This window comes from Aquarana catesbeiana, linkage group LG01 (genome assembly GCF_042186555.1).
Source record: "Aquarana catesbeiana isolate 2022-GZ linkage group LG01, ASM4218655v1, whole genome shotgun sequence".
NCBI lineage: Eukaryota > Metazoa > Chordata > Amphibia > Anura > Ranidae > Aquarana > Aquarana catesbeiana.
The window spans coordinates 615,101,939-615,126,108 of record NC_133324.1 but is presented as its reverse complement, the minus strand read 5'-3'; the positions used below and the strand labels follow the sequence as shown (position 1 = coordinate 615,126,108).

General features: G+C 41.0%; 1 protein-coding gene across 7 annotated transcripts in view; it reads left to right on the top strand.

The window, feature by feature from the left end:
- The window catches only part of ARHGAP24 (Rho GTPase activating protein 24), a 1,254,786-nt gene that overhangs the window by 1,155,657 nt on the left and 74,959 nt on the right, over positions 1 to 24,170 (top strand). The window contains exon 1 of one of the 7 annotated variants that reach the window (XM_073600058.1): positions 7,539 to 8,346. The exons of the other annotated variants lie outside the window; for them this stretch is intronic. Coding sequence (XP_073456159.1) covers positions 8,232 to 8,346 — 115 coding nt within the window. The 5' untranslated portion in view covers positions 7,539 to 8,231. Of the gene's footprint in view, positions 1 to 7,538; positions 8,347 to 24,170 lie in introns of those variants that run through there. 7 annotated transcript variants of the gene reach the window in all.

The window sequence follows — 24,170 nt, the reverse complement described above, 5'->3', positions numbered from 1 at the left end:
TAGATGTAAAAAAGTATCCCAACAGACTGGCTGTAATTACAGCAAATTGTGGTTCAACAAAATACTGACATAAGTGGGGTGATACTTTTTCTAACTCAGTGATTCTGTTTTTGAATTTATTTCTTTTTTCTGACATGTTGGTGTTATATCTTTCACTTGGATGTTATAAGTTACACTAGTAAATACAGCTGGATAAAACAAAAAACGGTTTCTCTCTTCACTTCAGGCTGCAAAGCAACAAAATGTGATTATTTTTAAATTTTAAAGGGTGTTATTCTTTTCTATACCCAATGTGTGTGTGTATATATATATATATATATATATATATATATATATATATATATATATATATCTTTTAACTGATGACCTTTTAAGGATATGGATGAAGCATGGATAACAAACAGTTTATTAACGAACCAGCGCTTGGTCTGTCATAACCCTGCTTCATCAGGTCTGCTGTGTGAGCTGGCAGCTCTATTAATCATTAACTACATGATTAAATTAATGTTTGTTCACTCCTGCTGGGGGTGAAAGTGTATGTCCTAAACACAATTCCTTGTAAGAGAATGAATGTTGTTACTTAAATAAATAACATAAGCCAAAGTCACTCAGGACATTTCTGGGGTGTTTGCATAAAAAAAGCCATTATGCATGGTTAACGAACTGAACTGTGAAAGTCATTTGAACATAACAGTGTTATAAATGTAAAGGATGTACAGGTGCATCTCATAAAATTAGAAGATCATCAAAAAAGTTAATTTATTTCAGTAATTCAATTCAAAAAGTGAAACGCATCTATTTTATATAGATGTGTTACACACAGAGTGATATATTTCAAGCATTTCTTTCTTTTAATTATGATTATGGCTTACAGCTAGTGAAAACCCAAAATTCAGTATCTAAAAAAAAAATTGAATAGTACATAAGATCAATAAAAAAAAGGATTTTTAATACAGAAATGTTGGCTTACTGAAAAGTATGCCCATGTACAGTATAGTATGCACTCAATACTTGGTTGGGACTCCTTTTGCATGAATTACTGCATCAATGCGGCGTGGCATGGAGGCGATCACCCTGTGGCACTGCTGAGGTGTTATGGAAGCCCTTGGCCTTCAGCTCATCTGCATTGTTGAGTCTGGTTTCTCTCATCTTCCTCTTGACAATACCCCTCAGATTCTCAATGGGGTTTAGGTCAGACAAGCTTCCTGGCCAATCAAGCACAGTGATACGATGAATATTAAACCAGGTATTGGTACTTTTAGCAGTGTGGGCAGGTGCCAAGCCCTGCTGGAAAACAAATCAGCATCTCCATAAAGTTGGTCAGCAGTGGGAAGCATGAAGTGCTCTAGAATTTCCTGGTAGAGGGCTGCGCTGACTTTGTACTTGGTAAAACCAACACCAGCAGATGACCAATGCTCCACAAATCATCACGGACTGTGGAAAATGTTGCATTACATTTGGGGATTATGGTCCTAGAGTCTGGAGGAAGAGTGGAGAGGCACACAATCCTGTGAGGTCCAGTGTGAAATTTCCACAGTCAGTAATGATTTGGGAGCCATGTCATCTGCTGGTATTGGTCCACTGTGTTTTATCAAGTCCAAAGTCGGAGCAGCCCACTACCAGGAAATTCTAGAGCACTTCATGCTTTCCTCTGCTGACCAGCTTTATGGAGATACTGATTTCATTTTCCAGAAGGACTTGTCACCTGCTTATACTGCCAAAAGTACCAATACCTAGTTTAACCACTCAAGGACCGGAATAATTTGCCCCCTTAAGGACCAGGACATTTTTTGCGATACGACACTGCATTGATTTAACTGACAAATGCGCCGTCGTGCGATGTTGTACCCAAACAAAATTGATGTCCCTTTTTTCCCACAAATAGAGCTTTCTTTTGGTGGTATTTGATCACCTCTGCAGTTTTTATTTTTTGCGGTATAAACAAAAAAAGAGTGAGAATTTTGAAAAAAATTATATTTTTTACTTTTTGCTATAATAAATATCCAAAAAATGTAAAAAACTAATTTCTTCATTAGTTTAGGCCAATATGTATCCTGCTACATATTTTTGGTTAAAAAAAAATGCAATAAGCGTATATTGATTGGTTTGCGCAAAAGTTATAGTTTCTACAAAATAGGGGATAGATTTATAGCTTTTTAATTTTTTTTACTAGCAATGGTGGCGATCTGTGATTTTTAGCAGGATTGTGACATTGCAGCGGACAGATCGGACACTTTTGACACATTTTTGGGACCATTGACATTTATACAGCGATCAGTGCTATAAAAATGCACTGATTACTGTGTAAATGTCACTGTCAGGGAAGGGGTTAACACTAGGGGGTGATCAAGGGGTTAAATGTGTTCCCTGCGAGGTGTTTCTAACTGTGGGGGGATAGGAATGACTGGAGGAGGAGACAGATCACTGTTCCTTATCACTAGGAACAGCAGATCTGTCTCTCCTCCCCTGTGAAAATGGCTCTCTGTGGAGCGATTGCGGGTGGCCGGCGCACATTGTGGCCGCCGGCCACGGGCATCGGCTCCGGCGTTGCTCCCCCTAGAGCTCCTAAAGTGGCCGACGATTCGCCCAGGAGAGCCAACCTGCCGCAGTACAACTGGTCTTCATGCGGTTAATAATCATGGTATCACTGTGCTTGATTGACCAGCAAACTCACTTGACCTAAACCCCATTGAGAATCTGTGGGGTATTGTCAAAAGGAAAATGGGAGACACCAGACCAACACAATTCAGACGAGCTAAAGGCTGCTATCAAAGCAACCTGGGCTTCCACAACACCTCAGCAGTGCCACAGGCTGATTGCCTCTATGCCACACCGCATTGATACAGTAATTCATGCAAAAGGAGCCCCGGCCAAGTGCATGCTATACTGTACATAGGCATACTTTTCAGTAAGCCAACATTAATGTATTAAAAATCCTTTTTTTTATTGGTCCTAAAATAGGGATAAAACTTTTTCGCAGAAGAGAGTTCAACAAGACACGTGGCCACTCATTAAAATTAGAAGAAAAGAGGTTTAACCTTAAACTAGGTAGAGGGTTCTTTACTGTAAGAGCGGCAAGGACGTGGAATTCCCTTCCACAGGCGGTGGTCTCAGCAGGGAGCATCGATAGTTTAAAAAAACTATTAGATAAGCATCTGAACGACCACAACATACAGGGATATACAATGTAATACTGACATATAATCACACACATAGGTTGGACTTGATGGACGTGTTTCTTTTTTCAACCTCGCTTACCATGTAACTATGTAACTATGCAATAGTCTAATTTTCTGAGATACTAAATTTGGGGTTTTCACTAGCTGTATGCCATAATAATCAAAATTAAAAGAAAGAAATGCTTGAAATATATCGCCCTGTGTGTATGAGTTTCACTTTTTGAATTGAATTACTGAAATAAATGATCTTTTTGATAATATTCAAATTTTATGAGATGCACCTGTATGTGTGAAAGTATAAGGAATACATATCTCTTGGGGCAAATTTCCTAAATGACTTCTATCAATCTAGGGTTAAGCGAAATTGTATCTAAACATGAACGTTTTATATATTGCAGCTTACCAGGCCTTAGATTTGGTGGCTGCATTAGCTTGCACCTGGTGAATCAACCAGAAACACACTTCATGTTCTTTTTTCCTTTTTTTTATCTGCGGTGTTGCAAAAACCTAAAAACAGAAAAACTCTTAAGTGAACCAAAAATATGCATGTGAAACACACACTAAAAAGTGCATTTAAGGGTGTGCTTTAGTCCACTCCCCGAAGGCGTAGGCCCTCTCCCTGATCCCCCGGGCAGCAAGGCTCCTGACAGGAACATAGGGTACGACTGGTCTGCCTAACCAGAAGGCCTGGCAGACCCTGTTCTTCTAGACCTGTGAATATTAGGTCGAGGGGCCCCAAAGAAGAAAGATCCCCCCAGGGTCAGGGGAGGAAGGAACCAAAGGCCACACATCCCCCCTGGACGTCAGGGCAAGCCTAAGGACTCCAACCCTTCATCACATTTCCTGTCCTAGGGTGTCTATATCTGTATAGCATGAGAGTGGTCACTTTAGGACAGGAAGTGTGTTAGGACTATAGAACACCACCCCCTCTCCTCTCTTCCAAAACATAGGGAGAAGGGGTTCTGTAGTTCTGACACACTTCCCAATGTCATTGTTTCAGATACAACTGAAGAGTGCACAAGACACAGGACAGCACTGGATTTCTGATCTGATCAACAAGTATTCTTGGCAAACCAAACAGAACATATCGGAGAGCTTTAAATGTTATATTTATCAGACCAAAAGAGACCAAATAGGTGGAGGCTATTGCTAGGTTTTCATATCATTTAAAGTGTATCTGTGCCCAGTTTATAGACAATGTATTCACATATTGTATTTTTAACAGGCAATAAAACAGCTTTAAAACAAACCAATGAAGATGAACGAAAAATTCTGAACAGCCGCACTCCGAAGAAAATTTCTTGTGCATTTATTGAAAAATCAGGATCACCCTGTACAAGCCACAGCAAAGTGATACAGCGAGGAGCTGACGCGTTTCACACTACGGAAAGTGCTTACTCATATGAGTATCCTGATTTTTCAATAAAGGCACAAGAAATTTTCTTCGGAGTGCGGCTGTCCAGAATATTTCTTTCATCTTCATTTGCTATACGCATTAGCCAGCACCTGGGGCTCTTCAGTTCTAGAGGAAAAGCTTTTGCTCTGATCAACCTGCCTTGAGCGGTGATCTCTCTCTCTCCATTTAAAACAAGCCACTCATGACCTATTTACCTGTGTGTTCTGTGAAATAATTATGTCTCAAAAATCCTCAATGATCATAACAAAGACTCTAAGGGCCAGTCAATGTCAGAACATCGACAACATCAATTTGACATTAATTTGAGATCATTCAGAATTCATTAACAGGTACATTTGATCTGTAGTTGACCTTCTTCTGACCTGCAGTTGACCTGCCCCCCACAAGTCAAGCACATCATCACATGCCTGACGAATGGGTCCTGCGTGACTCTAAAACGTTGCACTACACTGTTTTGCGATGTGATCTTTCTTTAATTAAAAACCGGTTGGACGAAATTGAAGATCCTTGGTGTGCTGGTGAATATTTGCAATATTCCAGTATTCAGCTGGCGGTCGCTACAGCACCCGGTACTTTTAAAGCCCCTTCCATTAACGTGTGCGATGCGAATATGGACTGTAGTCTGTCCACAAGTGAAGCAGTCCCACAGAATTTGTTAAAGAGGGACTCAGTTGAAGCTTGTTTAATAAAAAAAAATAAAAATAAATGATTTTTGAAGGCTGCCTTGTATGAATCACACACACAATACACTGTGGATATCATCTAGCATATATTTAATAAAATTTGCAATTGGGTTTTACCTGTAATATGTCTAATCCATGCTGCCATTCAGCCTTATTCAGTTCTTAACCCCTTCCCACCGGCCGCCTCCCGACGCTTTAAGCCTTCTAAACACCGGGAGGCGGAGATGGGCATTCGGGTCATGTGACCACTGTAAATGACTGTCACAGTGGTCACATGATCGGAAAGCTCCCGATAGCTAGTATGCATCGGGAGCTTTCTGGTAACTGCCGGCTACCATGCAGGGAGTGCGCAGGGAGTGCACTCTCAGGACAGTAAGAGGTTTGCACAGGGCCGACAGGCCGAGAGGCCACATATATGCATGCGGCTGTGGTGAAGAGGTTAAAGGACTGAAGTACTAAAAGTACTGTAGTATTAAGGTACTAAAGTACTTTAGTATTTAGTACCAAAGTATTAACAATAAAAGTAGAATTACATGAAATAATAATAAAAAACAATAATCACTGACTCAAAATGCTGTATTAGTATTGTAATATTTTTTTCTAACTTTGAAAATGTGTGCATATCCTCTGTAGTTGCTTCGTTTGTTTTTTGTTTAGTATTTCCAGCTCTTAATAACAGCCAGAGGGAGAATGTGATGCATCAACTTCTTGCTTATTGCAAAACTACATCTCCCATGGTTTTTTCTAGTGCGATGTTCAAACTGTACTGCTGTTCTCTCTGAGCCAGAGTAAAAGAACGCATCCCTGGGTACCCTTGAGATGTGCATGTTCCAAAGAAAATCTGGCCATTGGCTGGTGTAGAATTTGGCTATGCAGTCTGCCCATCAATTGCTTGATTACATTCTATGAGACCTGCATCTGAAAAAGTAAACAAGCAACAGATCAGCATAGCTAAAGTCACCCAGAGATGTGTTCTTTCATTGGGCTCATTACTCCTCATCACTTACATTTGTAGTCCCTGCTCTTAGTGCATCTGAGTGGGTGGCTTTAAAGCAAGATACTGAGAGGACAAAATGAATTGTAGACATGGGTATACAGGAAATAATTGCAGATGGGAATCTCTGGAAGGTATTTACGAGCACTAAATATATACAGAACTTTAAAGAAACATGATGAAACAATTAAGAATTCAAGCCGGAAACACATACACTATATTACCAAAAGTATTGGCACGCCTGCCTTTACACACACATGAACTTTAATGGCATCCCAGTCTTAGTCCATAGGATTCAATATTGAGTTGGCCCACCCTTTGCAGCTATAACAGCTTCACCTCTTCTGGGAAGGCCGTCCACAAGGTTTAGTAATGTTTCTTTGGGAATGTTTGACCATTCTTCCAGAAGCGCATTTGTGAGGTCAGGCACTGATGTGGATGAGAAGACTTTATACAGGATTTATATAGCGCCAACAGTTTGCGCAGCACTTTACAACATGAGGGCAGACAGTACACTTACAATCAATACAGGAGGGTCCTGCTCTTTGGAGCTTACAATCTAGAATCTGGCTTCAGCAAAGTAATTGTTTGATTCTGCACTCCAGAATTTAAAATGAACGTGACACTTGATTTGTTAAGTCAGGGTAAAGATACCAGTCACCCTGAAAATTAATTCCTCCCCCTTTTACTGTTATTAAAAAAAAAGTTTTAAAGCGCTACTCACGTTCTCAAAATTTCAATGCTGTTCTTTGAACTTTTCTCTAAATGTCACAAGAAGGGGTGCATGTCGCATGACCAGGCTGAAGACAGGTTAAAAAAAAGGTATCTACCTATATGGATAATTTTTAAAAGATGACATGCGTGTGTGTGTTGTGGCTCCGGGGGTTTTGATTCTTGATTTCAAGTATTCTACATTCAGGTAGAAATCCACATAAAAAAGATGGTCTTTTTCTTAGCCACTGGGAACCCATGTTCCCTATATTTTATAGTGGGAGTTATAATAATATACAGTATATTCATGTATCACAGATTTCATTTTAGGCTTCCTTTCTACATACATATTTTTAGAATGTATCTATTGTAATTCATGCTACTAATAAATATACACAAATTGATTTATTATCCTTGAGACGTGCTTATTTGGTAGAAATATGCTGCAGATTCGGTGGAAAGCAGTAGAGGTTATTTGAAGAAGGAATGAAGGAGTAGGACTGCACCTTTAATAATCACTAAGCTGTCACACGTGATGCCTGCTTGAAGTCAAGTCAAAGTCAGAGCAAGGGAATTCATTGCTACTGCTGCCTGGGTTAGTTGTTTACTCCTTTCCCTCTCGTTGAAGCTTACAACTGCACCTGCTGCATGCAAAGTGCCTGGAGCGCACAAAGCCATTTAATACCTAGGCTAAGGAGTAATGTAACTTACACTACCATCCAGCTAACAGAGAGAAAAGAAAAGAAGTTCCTGGGGATTCTTGTCAATGCCTTTCTCTCCGCCAAGCTTTTGTGTCAAGCATGCTGATACAGGGAAGACTGCTGAAGTTACTTTCAGAAGAAACTTCTTGAGAAAGGTGCTGAGACTGGATATCTAAAATTGGCATACTTTCATGTATTTTTTTTTTCCTAAATATCTGGAAATGTATTGAATCATCCAGTAGGGATCGATACAGTGCTTTTTTCACCTGTTCTTTTACAATTTGGCATTTCCACCTGAGTGGGTAAGCTGTTGTCTCCTGTGACTCTAACTGCTAGACTAAGCATGTGATCCAATGATGAGTTCTTTTTTTCTGAACTTTTTGTAAGTAACCTTTCTAAACTGACAGAAGGAAATTGAAGTAAACACGCAAGGCACCAAACAAAACCAAGAAAATGACGTTAAAGTGATTCAGGAATGACTCATACGTCTCATCCCAATGGTACTTTTAAAGGACACCAGTAGTTGCCACACCGGCTGGCACCTGTATGATGCTTGAAGACCGAAATGCAGCAGCTTCTTCCTCGGCCTCCTTTCCCTCCAGCCCTTTCATACCCAAAGGCACTTATAGGAAAATTAAAAGGTGCTTTAGCTTCCGGAGAGGTATGTCTGCATTTGTTGAATCCACCTAATACTAGAACTTATTTGCTGCAAGAACCGAATAGTAAGCCACCAGTATTCTTCACTGTTGCCTATAAAATAAAAATATATTAAAATGCTTTGCATTTTGCTTTGCTTGCTGTGTCAGACTTTTCAAATCACTGCAAGCTCTTGTGTATTGTTTGGTAATATTTCTGGGTATAAGTGCGGCGCTCATGAAAAAAGTGATAGCGCTGTCATTTTTTTTTCTTTATATTGTGTTGTGGGTTGGTATCAAGACCTGCAGTGCTGGCTGCTGTTGCTTGAAAAAATTTTTTTGTTATTTGTTTTTCATATATATACAAGATTTTTGGGTAGTAGTATTCTAAATGTATATACAGTATTTACATTTTGGAGTACTTTCCTGTACTTGTATTTTATTGAAATACTCAATAAGTCAGATTCCTAGCTGGGTGAAATGCAGTCAATAGGTGGATTAGGAGTAATATACTCAATCACATACCAACGAAAGAGAAAAGATTTACAACGTTTTCTAAAAACGTGTCTCTGCCAGCTCATTTGGCCAGACGTAGCTTTACTATTGACTGTATACAGTCTACGCTGCGACATGACGCCTGACTTCTCTTCAGAGCATAAACACAGTGGTAAAACATTTTTAACACTATAGTGATTTGATGTTCTTGTCATCTGCTATTACTTTGATGATACTTGTAACAGTATGGTGTTGATTGATTTACTTAAACTGGAGAGTGCAAAAGCTCTGCAGAATAACCAATCAGCTTCCAGGCTTTTTTTTTGAAAGCTCAATTGAACAAGCTGAAGTTAGAAGCTGAATGGCTACCATACACAGCTGTACCAGATGTTGTACCCTCCAGTTTTAATAAATGAACAAAGAACAAAAAACAATGCATGTTCACTTCAACCAATTCTCATTTGCATATTTATCATTTAATCCTTTCATTAGATCCATTTATTTGTCAAATAAAATCTCACTTCAAGGGTGCTGTAAAACAATAAAAAGAGGTAACCCTGCTTTTCTCTACTTTGGTAAAAAAAGGAAATGGAGTAGCTGATGTGTGATCTAAACAAAAAAAGTGTGTTTTCTCCGTCACCTTAAAGAATTTAAGATGCCACAGATACAAATGTAATTGTAAAAGTCAAACTCTAGACAAGACTTTTTTTAGTTTGGAACAGAGGGCAGAAGGGTTAAAATGTTGGTCATGTTTATAGTGTTGATGTATTGTCCCTATTGGGAAGATTTACCCTCACTTCCTGTTCCAATGATGGGATGTCATAGGGATAAGGAGTGGTGGCATATTTCTCTGATGGAGACAGAGACAAGGAAAAAAATGTTTGCTTAGTAAAAATGGGAGAGGTGAAAATGTCTGTCAGGTTTTTATTGCACTGTGTCCTCCTGTGATACCCACATATGTATTGTCCTGGTTTTACCAGGGTAGGAAAGACAGGGGATTTCCCCTGTGAGTATGATAACAGCAAAACACTTGAAAAATGATTTTAATTATTACCCACTCAATTGAAAAAAATGTACATTAAAGTGCACCTGTGCCAGACTATGGGCATTAAAGAATTTACATTTCTTAATTGTGCAGTGCAGGACACAGGATCAGTGTGCACGCCACAGTAGCTTCCTTCAGTCCCAATGTAACCCTTCACAAGCCCTAGTTTTTTGCTATTGTCCTTGAGGGATGGACATTTTAACTCTGCTAAAGTGGTTAACTTCTCCACTAACCCCGGGGGGGCCTTACATGGACCCCGCCCAGAAAGAAGATGAAGGACTAGCCCGTGATGTTGTTTCAGACACTGGATTGTGTGTTAGGCGCTTACCTTGGCATGTAGTGTAATGCGTTCAGTTAGCTGCAGCCCTTATGAAGGTATGCTCACAAGGAGGACGTAGCAGGGGGGCTTGTTTCTAACATCCTATTTCCTTGGGAGGACCGGAAGCTTGCTTAAGTAAGTCAGGGCTTTTTGGCCTTTACTGGTACACTGGATGCTGTTGCTCCAGTCATCCTGTAGGTTAGTTGTGGCGTGCATTCTGCAACACATTTAAATGATCTGTCACATCCATGAACCAGGGGCACCGGTTGTGTCACTTGTATTTCTAAGTTTGGCAGCACTTTTTTCCCCTTTTTCAGCTCCACAGGGCACCAGACAGAGCCGTCATTGCACCTGTCCAGTTTTATCTTGATCAAGCTTACTTCGAATGTGCATGCAGTTTTGCTACACATGTGCATAAGACCAGTCTAGTTTCATCTTTTCCTAATCTCACTACACAAGGCTCGGCAATCCTTGGACATCTTCTGGGTCCCAGCTGCCTTGAGTGTCTGGTCACAGAAGGTTTAACTCTTTCTGCTTTGCAGTAATTGGTTGTGGGTACCCCATTTGGGACATCCCTCACCACAGATTACAGATCATAGGCGCAAAAGGAATAGGTCAGCGGGTTTTTTCTAGCTCATTTTTAGGTAACGACTCTTGGGGAGTTTGTACTCTCCCTCTGACAGACCTTGGTTTTGTCAGCCCTGGCCACTGTCCGCAAACAGAGTTGCTTATTTCGTCTGATACCTCCATTGGTTCCTCTGGTGCACTTACCTCCTCCTATTTATCTAGAGAGGAGTTTTTAGTCACCATGATTTAATCTGCAGACTCTTAGCCATTTTTAGAGGCATCAGACTGCAGAGGTGGCAAGCAGGCCCCTTTCAGGCTCTCCTTCAGAATCTGCTCCTTACTTTCTCATTACTGCTGCTATGCTGTCTGAGGAGGAGGATGATACATCATCGGCTTCTGAGGATTAGGTGAGGGACTCACCACAACAAGACTGCAACCACGTGCAATGCTTTTTAGGGTTAAACCAGACAAACGCCTTCTGTAAAGTAATCCAACACAGATCACTTTTCAGAGGGGCAGCAAGGGCTGCTGCACATAAGAAGGAGCCCTTAGGCTGCATTTACACTATAGCATTTCATAAATTTATGAATGAACGAAAAACGGTTACGTTTGCGTTACCATTGATTGTTAGAGGCACCCCAAATGTTGCAAAACAGTTGCAGTTTAGGTGATTCAATGTTTTATAAATTAAAATGCCACTATGGTTTCTCCATCTCTGTTGTGATCTTTGAAGATTAATTTCTTCACAATGGCTATAGCTACAGTGACTAATGAGGGCTTGGTTTAAAAGAGATTTGACTGCTTGTGCAGAATATATAAGTAATTTGGGGTGCATGGTCTGGGCACAGGCACACTTTAAATAGGCCTTAAAGTGATGCTAAACACACACTGTTTATGGTAATTTACATTGTTCCTTCTGTTTCTGTGTGTGGATGATGGCAATGTAATTATTAAAGAAAAACATCTAAGGCTAATAATAAATAAAATGAATAAACTGTTTTAAATTGGCATACAAATATATATTTGAAATCAAATCTTTATTATTTTATGGAAATAACATGGTGTGGGCGGCGCAAAATGAGTTGGGGGCATGGCCTGGCGGGAGCCAAGGCTGAGGCTGTCTCTCTCATACCACCATAGGACTAAATGGATGTGTGGCACCAGGGATCTTTCCTCTCTTCCTTCCATTGGGTGGATTTCTGTCAGTCACAGGCTGTGTCACACCCCTCCAGCCTATTTCTTAGAATTACAGGGAGATGAAGCCTCCATTAATCTACATGGAATATCCTGCCCCCATTGTGTTTAGCTGGTTAGTGGGCATGGAGGAGGAGGGAGGGAGTGGGATGTCATTTACCACTGTGTATACTCCCACATGTGTCACTCTGTAGTCACCAGGGAAGGCCCGCCCATTAGGGGCGCAGGGGCGCTGCCCCCCCATCTATGCGTCCGGCCCCCTAATCTACATGCGGGACGCTGGATGCATGCATTCCAATGTAGGGTGGTTTTTTTGACACGCGTGATTAGAGCCAGAGGCTCTAATAGGCTTGGGGCGGAGAGCACTGCGCTCCGAGCCCACCCAGTTGTGTGATAATAGCGAATTAATATTTGCTATTGTCACGCGAAATCTCCTCCCAGCCAATCAGGAAGCGGGTCCTGAGACCCGTTTCCCGATTGGCCAAAACGACAAGCAATCCTATTGGACCATGACGAGGAGTGAGGAGGAGGGAGGAGACGTGGAGGCCACTGGAAGAGACGCAGAGGATGAAGCCACCACCCAGAGGGAAGCGCTTCCTTCGGGTAAGTACGGGGCTCATCGACCGACCCATAGTTGTGGAGGTTGTGGGTGCATTGTTTGCCGCCGCCCTGAAATATACCACCAGCCACCACTGATAGTCACATGGGCTGCTCAGATAGGGAGGAAATGCTCAGCATAGAAACTCACTGAAAACTGAGCATGTGCAGACCTGTCAATACTGCTCTGCAGAATCCAGAAAGGTCCTCTGCTATTAACAGGGGGCATACACGGATCAGCACAACATTATGACCACTGATAGGTAAATTGAATAACATTGATTATCTTGTGACAATGGCATCTGCAAGTGGTTGGGATATATTAGGCAGCAAGTAAACATATCTCTGATGTTGATGTATTGAAAGCAGAAGAAATGGACCAAATTTTAATGGCTAGACGACTGGGCCAGGGTATCTCCAAAACTATATATTTTGTGGGATCTGCCTAGTGTGCAAAGGTCAGGACCTACCAAAGTGGTCCAAGGAAGGAAAAATAGCGAACTGGCGATAGGGTCATGGGCAGCCAAGGTTCAGTGATTCATGTGGGAAGGAAAGGCTGTCCCATATAGTGTGGTCCAACAGAAGAGCTACTGTAGCTTAAATTGCTGAAAAAGTTAGTGCTGGTTCCAATAGAAAGGTGTCAGAATACCCAGTGCATCGTAGTTTGTTACATATGGAGCTGCATAACAGCAGAACGGTCAGGGTGCCAATGCTGTCCCATGTTCGCAGTCAAAAACCCCTACAATGGGCACATGAGCATCAGAACTGGACCATAGAGCAAAGGAATAAGGTGGCCTGGTCTGATGAATTTAAGAATGGTTTGAGGAACACAGCAATGAGTTTGAGTTGTTAATTTGGCCTCCAAATACTTTAAATCTCTATCCAGTCAAGCATCTATGGGATATACTGGAAAAACAAGTCTGATCCATGGAGGTCCTGCTTCGCAAATTATAGGACCTAAATATCTGCTACTAATTGCTTGGCGCCAGATACCACAGCATACCTTCAGAGGTCTAGCGGAGTCTATGCCTCGCCGTTTTATGACGGGTGATTATCATGTTATGGCTGATCGGTGTATAGTTCTCATGGTTGCCCTATAGCAAAATATTAAGGTGATTTTTCCTCTTAAATGTCAAAAGCAATATCTCTAGTAGTACAGAATACTATATTCTTTCCTAGCATTAGTATAAAGCTCATTAAATTTGAGCAGGGTGTATTAGGAATATAGGATTTAACTTTACTATGTCTAATGCTTCCATAAAATTATTCGGGTAAACGTTTTCTAGTTTTTTGTTTTTTTTTAAACGCCTAGTCTATAATTGTTGCTTGTTGAATCTTCCAACATGTTAGGAAAAGACTTGTTTGTGGAGCATATACCTCATTTATTATCTTATTGTTGCTTGGGAGTTGCTTTCTTTCTGACATTATCTAAATTCTGATTCGAAGAACGGCTAAGTCAAAGCAAGCATCAAAGGGAAGTGGGGTTGCTGAGCTGTGACCTTTTCAACAGGTGAAAAGAAAACATCAAGCAATTATGGCGTACTCATATAAAGCAGGCTTTCAGATCAGAGGGAAAGAAGCCAGATTCCCTCTGAGTTTAAGTACTTGACTACACACCATTCAGCTATGGACAAGGGGCTGCCACTGATTGCCCCTACTTTATTGTAAAGTCTGGCTTTAGCTTGTACTGAGTTTTACCACTTAAATTACCATAAACACAGCCCATACTGACACAATACATGCTGACTTTAAAATAATTATATTTAGACATTATTTTGATTATGAGGAGAAAACAATCTTAAAGAGTTATTAACATAGTTACACATTTTCCACATTTGTATAACATTTGCTTTGTTGGTGTTGTTATTATTATTATTATTATTATACAGGATTTAAATAGTGCCAACAGTTTGCGCAGCGCTTTACACTTACAATTCAATACAGGATGAATCAAAGGGCTCTGCTTGATAGAACTTACAATTTAGGAGTGTTATAGAGTTAGGTAAAGTTTTCTCATACTTATTACTAAAAAGGTTGCTGCTCTCTAGGGAATCTCTAGAGAATTCTGCTAGTTTAATGTCTAAGCTCCAATTCCCAGATCTACTCATTGCCACAATTTAAAGGTGTTTCGCTTACCCTTTTAAAGTCAATTTGTTTTGCATTATGGTCATTCCAGTAGGAGGGATAAGTTATTGGATGGTGGAGGTGGGCAAAGACAAGAATTCTGCCAGGGTGTCCCTGAGAGATATAAAAATCCATTGGAGCATGTTTACTAAAGGAGTAGAGAATGTTAATAATTAGAGTTGGGCTGAACACCCCCCCCCCCCCCCGGTGCTATCATTCAGAACTCTCGAGCATCTCGAAAGTTTTGTCCAAACCGTAAACCCTATTAAAGTCTAAGGGACCCAAATTTGAAGAATCAAAAGTGCCCATTTTGGAGGCTTATATGCAAGTTATTGGCCATAAAAAGGGTATGAAGCCAGGGTACTGCCCTGGGGGACATGTCTCAGTGCAAAAATGTTTTTTTAAAAAGATTGCTTTTACAGGAGCAGTGATTTTAATGATGCTTAACCTCCCTGGCGATATGATTATTTCGGATTTTAGGTGCTGAAAGCGGTACAATTATTTTGCATGGACATTGGGCATTTTATATTGTAGGCCTGTAATTCTTAACAATAACACACTTAAATCTGTCCAAACAAGAGTCTAGTAGATATCCCGGGTATGATGAAGTTTGAAACAAAAAACATAAATTATAATATAATAAATAAATATAAATAATTAAAAATAAAATACAATTCCCCACGATTCACTATCGCTCAATTCTGCAAGTGTTCTAATTTACTATCGCTGTTTTCTAGCTGGTCTAAAGCCACTTTTGACATAAAGGGACACTTTTTGGTTGCTATGGACAATCTCCAGTTTCCAGGCAGAAAGAACAGTATATATATAACATAAAACTGCATGCAGGGCATGGGACAAAGCACTGGGGACAGAAGGGATATGAAAAAATTTCATACAGTACTGTAATCTGTAAGATTACAGTACTGTATGTGTTATGGTTTGTAAATTTTTTTGAATTTGCCGCCAGGCTCCGCCCCCATGCGTCGCAACGCTCGCAGGGAACGGAGCCTGGCACGGAGAGGCTTCGGAGGAGACAGAATCCGCAGACACAGCGGGGGACATCGCAGGATCCTGGGGACAAGGTAAGTAACGTCGCACCAGGATCCTGCAATGTAATCCCGAGTGTGGCTCGGGATTACCGTCAGGGAGGTTAAAGTGAAACAATAAAAATTAAAACCTCCTTTAAATATAGTGCCTGGGGGTCCCCTTAGTCTGCCTGTAAAGTGGTGCATCTGTACCATGTATAGAACCTGCTGCAGCAAAACTGACATTTATAAAGAAAAAAATGCAATTTAGATTCCCGGCAATACAATACTAATGCCGGCAATACAAAAATGTTTCCAAAAAATGGCATTGGGATCCCATCCCTTAGGGTCTGGTATGGATTTTAAGGGGAACCCCAAACCAAAGGTTTTTAAAAAATGGCATGGGGTCCCCCCAAAAATCCATACCAGGCCTTTATCTGAGCATGCAGCCTGGCCGGTCAGGAAAGGGGGGCCTCCCTCCTGAACCATACCAGGCCACGTGCCCTCAACACCCCAAAGCACCTTGTCCCCATGTTGATGGGGACAAGGGCCTCTTCCCGACAACCCTGGGCTGTGGTTGTGGGGGTCTGCGGGCAGGGGGATTTTAGGAATCTGGAAGCCCCAAATCCTGGCCCCCTCCCTATGTGAATGAGTAGGGGATACGTTGTAAAAAGTGTCAAAAATAAATAAAGACAGGAGGCAGTTTTTGACAATTCCTTTATTAAAATTTTTTTTAAAAATGTACCCCGATGTAGATCAATCGTCAATCACGATGCCCACCGCACCTCTGAACGCGAAAAAAAAGCTCTGTCCAAGACGAAGGCCAATCGCCATATGCCTGCTCCGCCGTTTGACAGTGAACGGGCAAACAGGCGATGTTCAGGCCAAACTTTTGCTCGGCTCAAACTGTTCGCCCAACTCTAGTAATAAAAAGGTCTTTAATTTAACGATTGAACATGATTGGATAATTTAAATGAACACACCTCCATCTTACTCACTAAGCTAAGTAAACATTCAGTTTGCAGAGTGAGGGCTTTTACTCCTTTTTTGTGGTCTTGGGAAACAATGCTTGAAAAGGTTTAACAAGTAAAATATATTCTCGTCTATATCACTGATAATCCTGATTTACTGGATGTCCTACTTATTGGCGTTGACTTACTAAATGAGTAGAGACTAATTACTTTGCAAAGTGAATGTTCACTGAGCTTATTGAAATAAGGGGAAGCAAAAACCTTGTTTTTTAAAACGTCCCCCAAATAACTAGCCAAAATTATAATTTAAAATAAACCCAAGCTAACCATATTTACCAACTATTCTTTGCAAAGCAAACAACCGCTACTCCTTTAGTTAATGAATCCAGATTGCTTAGGTGAACTTCGATAATGTGATTTACCTTTGCACTCTTATTTGAGAATATTTGGGAACTGGGCAAAAAAACTTTGGATCCTATGTTTATATGAACACGTATGTAAATCCTAACAATACACTTCTTATTTGGTCCCTTTTGGTCTGCTAATTTTACAATTGGAAGCATTTTGTTGAACTGGTTCAATAATGCAAGAAAACCTGTTGATCTTGCCAGAAATTCAGAGCTGTGCTGAGTCCTTTGCACCCCTTCTGCATTATCCAAAGGAGCCCTCTTAGTTCTTCTCCTGGACTACAGAATGATTAACCTTCATGTTGTAGAGATCTGAGAGCTGAAGTGGTTGAATAGTTTATCAAAAGACACTGGGAGGGCTAACACAACTCAGTCTGCTCTGTGTTATCAGCCCACACCAGGGCTTAAGATCTTAAGTGCATTTCAGGCAGATCAACAGGCATTTTTCTGTCTCTAGAGGGATGTGAAAATGTATGTGTATTCCAGAGATGTGCTGCGTAGATTTTTTGGACCTGACATACATTTTAAGCATTCCACTGCCACTGGAACATCATAAATTGTCTAGATTAGTGTTACTCAACCTTTCTTCAGTCAAGGCACCCTTTAACCCTTTCGATGCCAGAGCCGTTATTCAGTTTTTTGCACACATGTTTAAAAAATAATTTTAGGCCTGAAGATTAGACAAAATCCACAAACATTATATACCGGTATTTTCTGAAAGCAGACACCCTAGATAATAAAATAGTGGCAGTTGCAATTTTTCATGTCACACGATATTACCGCAAAGGTTTCAGTAAAAAAACACACTAACGTGAATTTTAGGGCAAAAAAAACAACAAAATAACCTACATTTTTTGTAAAATATAAAAGACGAGGTTGCACCGAGCAAATAGATACCCAACATGCCAAACCTTAAATTTATTTGCGCCCGTTAAATGGCGACAAACTTCAGTACCCTACATTTTCTATAGGCGACGCTTCAAAAGCCCCCTATAGGTATCAGTTTAGTGATACGGAGGAGGTCTGGTGTTAGAATTATTGCTCTCACTCTGGCGTATGTATCGATATGTAACACGTGAATCGCAATCAACGTTTTCATGCGTAGGCGCCCCGAAGCATTGGTTTACGTTTGTGGGGGGCCAGAATTTTTTTTAAAAAAATTTGGGGGGGATTTTATGTGCTTGGCTGTAAATTTTTTTTTTTGCAAAAAAAAAAAACAAACTTTTTTTTTACTTAACAAACAGTCCCCTATGTGATGATTTTTAGGTGACAGGTTCTCTTTATTGTCTCCCCTGTACGCCACTGAATGTTTTGCAATACATCCTTTCTCTGCAAAGCGAGCCGGGGACACTGAGAGCTTGACCCGGAAGTCAGAGACGTCGCTTTCCTGGTCACAAGAAGAAGGGGAGGAAAGGGGAGGAGAGCGGACATGTGTCCGCTCTTCTCCTTCCCCTTCTACCCGTAAGTATGGCGAGCATGGAGGCGGGGGGTGCGCCTCTCCCGGGGGTGTGTGAGAGCGATTGAGCAGCAGTGGAACTGCCCGAATGCTCTCATCTGACAGGCAGTAGTCTGCCTGTCAGTTTCACACACAATCCTGGTGGCTGCAGCCACCGGGATTGTGTGTGATACCCCACGACGTATGGACCTGGTGGCGAAAGGGTTAAAAATGATGGACGATCTCAAGACACCCTTTAAAAATTATGGACAGTCTCACGACACCCCATTTTAAAATGTAAAAACTATTGTAATAGTTTTACATAATGCAGCTACATCCATGCGTAGGACACTCATCGTTAGAGGTGATTTATTCTTCCAAAGCAAATACACTTTTTCAAACTGACTAGTATTCCAATGTTTCTCTTCTCCCTCAATTTTTATCCATCACTCAGCTAATGTGACCCCAACGCTGATGGAAAGAGGCAGGGGAGGGTCAAACAAGCATGTTATGCAGGCGACTGACATCCTCCCTACCAACTGATGACGCCATTGGTCGTTAGGGTGCCAGCAGCTAGAAAGTTGTAATGGTGCACAATGAAAACCTGTGATTTAGTGTAACTAAATGTCAGGCTTCATCCACACGCTGGCTTGTATACAGTTTTTGGCCACTTTTTAGGCATTTTGCCATGACACCTCTGAAGAATCTTGAAGGCACCCTGGTTGAAAAAGGCCGGTCTAGATGGAATCAAAAGAGGAAATATATCAGTTCTATCAACAAACATTATTGTAATTTAATACGTATGAGAGTAAATACAGACTATTTTCACATTTTGCCGGTGTTTTATGTATATTCTTCACTTATATTCATCTTTCTTCTTGTAACAAATTTTGTGTTTTGTTTTCTCAGTTTGACATAAGTTTGTATAAGTCAGACTGGTAAGCATTTACAGCGTGCATACGATCTGGAGGTTTGTGCAGATGCTCTCCCTCCCCCAGCTTCTCCTGGAATGTGCAGAATTTGGAGTCTGAGATTAACAGATTAATTTTCAGATGACTAAAGTGATTTCAGGACATTGCCTCAACTGGAAATAAAACACTTGCGTATTAGACACAATTTGTGTCAGAAAATGCCATTTAAAAATTTCAGTAGACCACCTCCTGGACCACCTCCTGGAATTGTATAGTGCACGCTCTGATGCATCCATGTTCTTATCAGTGGTAACTTACAGTGTCTTTCAATACTTTCAGTAATTATAGAAATGAGATGTAGCTTGTTTCCTAAAAACAGCTGTCTATTTAAGTCCTAGTGTGTGTGTGATGACAGTCTAGGGGATAAACCAAATCCATGTTTAAGGTTGGACATTCGTATTCATTTCAGTAAGTCTGTCCAAACAGTCCTGTTTAATATTAAATGTCAGCACCATTAACCACTTGCCAACCGCCTCCTGTAGCTTTACTGCTACAGGATGTCTCGGCTGTTCAGAATCACATAAATATACATAATTTGCATTTCCAGGTAAGGGGCGTGCGCGCATGCACCCGCCCGCACCGGCTGTGCTGTCATTTATGAACTCAAGCCACTGATCAGCTGAGCAAATGACATATGAGAGCCCTGTATTGGTAAACACAAAGCAGGGAGTAAAAACCAGAACATTGCTTAGTAAAACAGCACACAGCACACATATTAAACAGGCACACAGTCAGCCCTTTGATTGCCCCTAAATGTTAACCCCTTCCCAGCCAGAGTTATTAGTACAGTGACAGTGTATACTGTTAGAACTGATTAGGCCCCTTTCACACGATCAGCCCTGTCCGTTTCAGGCGGATCTGAGCGGGCTACCCATTGACTTCTATGGGCAGGGGGATGTCAGCGGAGATGTGTCCGACAAGATCCGCTCAAAACAGACAGGTGGCGATCAGATCGGATGAAAACAGACAGGCTGTCTGTTTTCATCCGATCTCCCCATAGAGAATAGCGGGGCTCTGACAGATCCGTCTCTGCACAGTGAGCAGAGACGGACCTGTCATCTGCCTGCTCAGCGGGGATCAACAGAGCGATCCCCCCGCTGAGCTAGCGGAGTCCGTCCAGCGGATCCGCCCCGTGTGAAAGGGACCTTAGTGCTACAGATGATGTCAGTTAGTCAGTTCCCCCTCCAGCGTCAGTTAGTGTCAGATTGTCCTCTGCACTATCGCAGTCCCATTATAAGTCATGGATCACTATTATTACTAGTATTAAAAAAAAATGATTCTATACGCTAAATATAATATGTATAAATATACACTTATTGGGATTTTTTTTTTTAACAAAGATGTAGCAGAATACATTTTGGTCCAAATATATAAAGGAATTTGATTTTTAATTTTTTTATTGGATATGTTTTATATCAAAAAGTAAAAAATATTTATTTTTTTCAAAATTTGCAGTCTTTTTTCAATTATATATAATAAGAAAATAAAAAAATACAATAGTGTTCAATCACCACCAAAAGAAAGCTCTATTTGTGGGAATAAAATTATATAAATTTCATTTCAGTACAGCATTGCATGACCGTGCTATTGCCAGTTAAACTAGCGCAGTGCTGAATGACAAATATGGCCTGGTCATGAAGGGGGTAATACCTTCCGCAGCTGAAGCGGTTAACCGCTTCAGCCCCGGAAGATTTTGCTCCTTTTCTAGTGGCCACAGGGCGAAGCGACGTTACATAACGTCGTTTTGCCCAGCCGTGCTATTCTGCCGCAGTACAACTGCGGCGGCTGGTCGGCAAGTGGTTAACAATGATAACAACTGTATTTTTTTTGTTTTGATTTTTATAATAGCAGTTTCAACATTAATTACCACTAATTTTTGGTTGGACTGGCCATACACGAATACATTTTTTTTTTGAGCCTGCAGGCTGAACAAAAGATATCCAATGGATTCCTCCATCCACATGGACAGCTGAATCTCTTGCTGTGGCTATTGTATTCTGATAGCCTTGTATTCAGAATACCCCAACAGTGCCTGCATCTGATTAGATGGTTAGTTCCACCAACAATTTTATATTTTTCAATCAAAGGATGTTGGGCACAGTGGGGGCAAAAGTGGCACCCAATGATGGAATTAATATCTGCCCTTTAGGAAACACCTGTAAAACAAATACAGTTGGAGAGTTTTGCATTCTAGCTGCCTTAATCTGTTCCTGTAGGATTCCAAAAGTCATACACCGATTTTTATGAAAGGTTGTTTGGCCACAACCACAGAGCACTAAATTAATTCTAAATAGTAGCGGGATTTCCTAAGGGCCAAAGTAGTGGCTCAGGGCAGCACAGTTAAGGTACCTGCTGAATCTGGCCATAGAAGTGTAGTGTAACTAACAGATTCTTACATCCACATAAAGTGGATGGAGGAATGCCCTCACCAGGACATTGTATTTTGACAGTGGGATCCACCGCTGTCAGAATACAATCAGCATGTTTTCCTGCATATCCCATCAATAGAAGTCGACCAAACTATTGATTTCTGTAGGGCAGAGGCAGCAAAACACTGATCAAATTTGGCCAGTTCCTGCCAGTCTATGGCCAGCTTTACAAACTTCAAGGTGACTGCTTGCCTTCTACAAGGTTACTTTGCTAAATGTCTAGTGAGTACAGTTTAAACAAATTGTTCCATCACTGAGTATTCATGGAAAGTAGATGTGATTATACAGATCTTGGCATGTTTCACTAGTCAAAGCTATTAGGAGTGTTCCTGTTAATACTTAATCTGTCCTTTGCCCCAGCAACTTGGTCATGGGATACATTATTATTTCTGTTCAGCTGTAAGCACTTTTGCTACTCATGTATTCTGAAAGCCTAAGTTAAGCTCAAGAGTTGTGGGATAGTTTCCATCATTTAATAGCTGCTGACCACAAAACTGGTCTTCAGGGAAATGGCACAGCTTGAGCCTTCATCATCTTAGTGGGCTTGCTTGAATGGCTTTAAAGAGAGTCAGGATGGCATGCCCGCCAAGAGAAGGCCTGTGCCCTTCCAAAAGCTTTCTTAGAATGCATATACATCAGTAGATCACATTTTACTTGTGTTTTCAAATTAATTAAGTCTTTAACCCTTACTAAGGAAATGATTTGCATATAAGGGATAATGTATGTCTGCAATTTTGATGATGTTAGGATTCACTGAGGTTTTTGAGGCCAATAAATACACAAAGCAGCAGACTAAGGCTGTATTCACATCTGAGTGTTTCCGTGAACCCACACAAAACCGCGTATGTTTGCACATGTTCATGGAACCTGTGAAAAATGTGCGTCATATTTGGGGTGACATTCATTGTTAATGGCATCCCTTATGCAGCAAGCAGGCATACATTTTTGCAGGCATCAAACACATCAAAATGTGCAGTTATAAATTGCACAAAACTCAATGCTAAAAAAAGGTACATGAGCTTCTTTGGCATGTTTGTCGCACATAGGGCAGCCCATTGAAATAACTGGGCTGCCCCATGGGTGTAGCATGAAAACAATGCATGTTCAAGAGACACTAGGTGTGAAGCTAGCTTTATGGCCAGGGTACTATGCTCAAAGTTTATGTATAAGTATAAGCCCATTTTGTTTTGTTTTTTTGGTAGAGTAGGGAATGGTTAGGACCCCTGTCAGGTTTTTTTTTTTCTTTCATTATCTTGATTGCTCACGCAGATACTGCTGGTCAGTAACTCTCCTGATCCAGCAATGAGCTTCCTTGCACAGATTCCCACAGGAAAGCTCTATTTTTTGTCCTTTCGAGGTTCTTATTCTAACTGAAGCCCTGATGAAAGGGGAGGTTTTTTTGACTCCTGAAATGCGTTGGCTGTTTTTCAGTATAAACAAATAAATTGACTCTTCTATCCCTTGGTCTGGCGCTGCTTCCATTAATGCATGCTTTTTCACATAACCTGCTGGTTTACCATTTGGAGGGTGGCCTTGTCTATTGTAGGCAGTCTAAAACTGGCCATAGATGGATAGTCCCTTCTGAACCAGCCGGATTTCAATCTATCTATGGCCATTTCTGTTCGAGAGCAGTCGCTCTACTGCAGTTGATCAAATGGACTTGCTGGAAAACTTTAGTGCTATCAGCGCACTCTGACAGTGGAGGAGTCCAGCTGACTCCACTGTCAGAATACAGTTACATAGCGTGGAGGATTCTCCCATCCACCCCAAATATGTGGATGGGGGAAGTGGTTCAGTTTTTTGCACAGCCCAATAGCTGAACAAAAAAAACTAGAGCACAGATTAGTCTTGTCAATTTAAGAAGGTGCTCCTAACGACAACTCGTTATGTGTATAAAAGACACCTTTCTTTCATTCAAACCCACCATCATGGGCAAGACCAAAGAGCTGTCAAAGGATGTCAGGGACAAGATTTTAGACCCACACAAGGCTGTAATGGGCTACAAGACCATCAGCAAGAAGTTTGGTGAAATAGGAGACTACTGTTGGAGCATTATTCGCAAATTAAAGAAATACAAAATAACCATCAATCGCCCTCGGTCTGGAGCTCCATGCAAGATTCTGCCTAACGGGTAAGGATGATCATGAGAAAAGTGAGAGATCAGCCCAGAATTACACGGGAGGAGCTGGTGAATGATCTCAGGGCAGTTGGGACCACAGTCACCAAACAAACCATTGGTAACACAATACGCCGCCATGGATTGAAATCCTG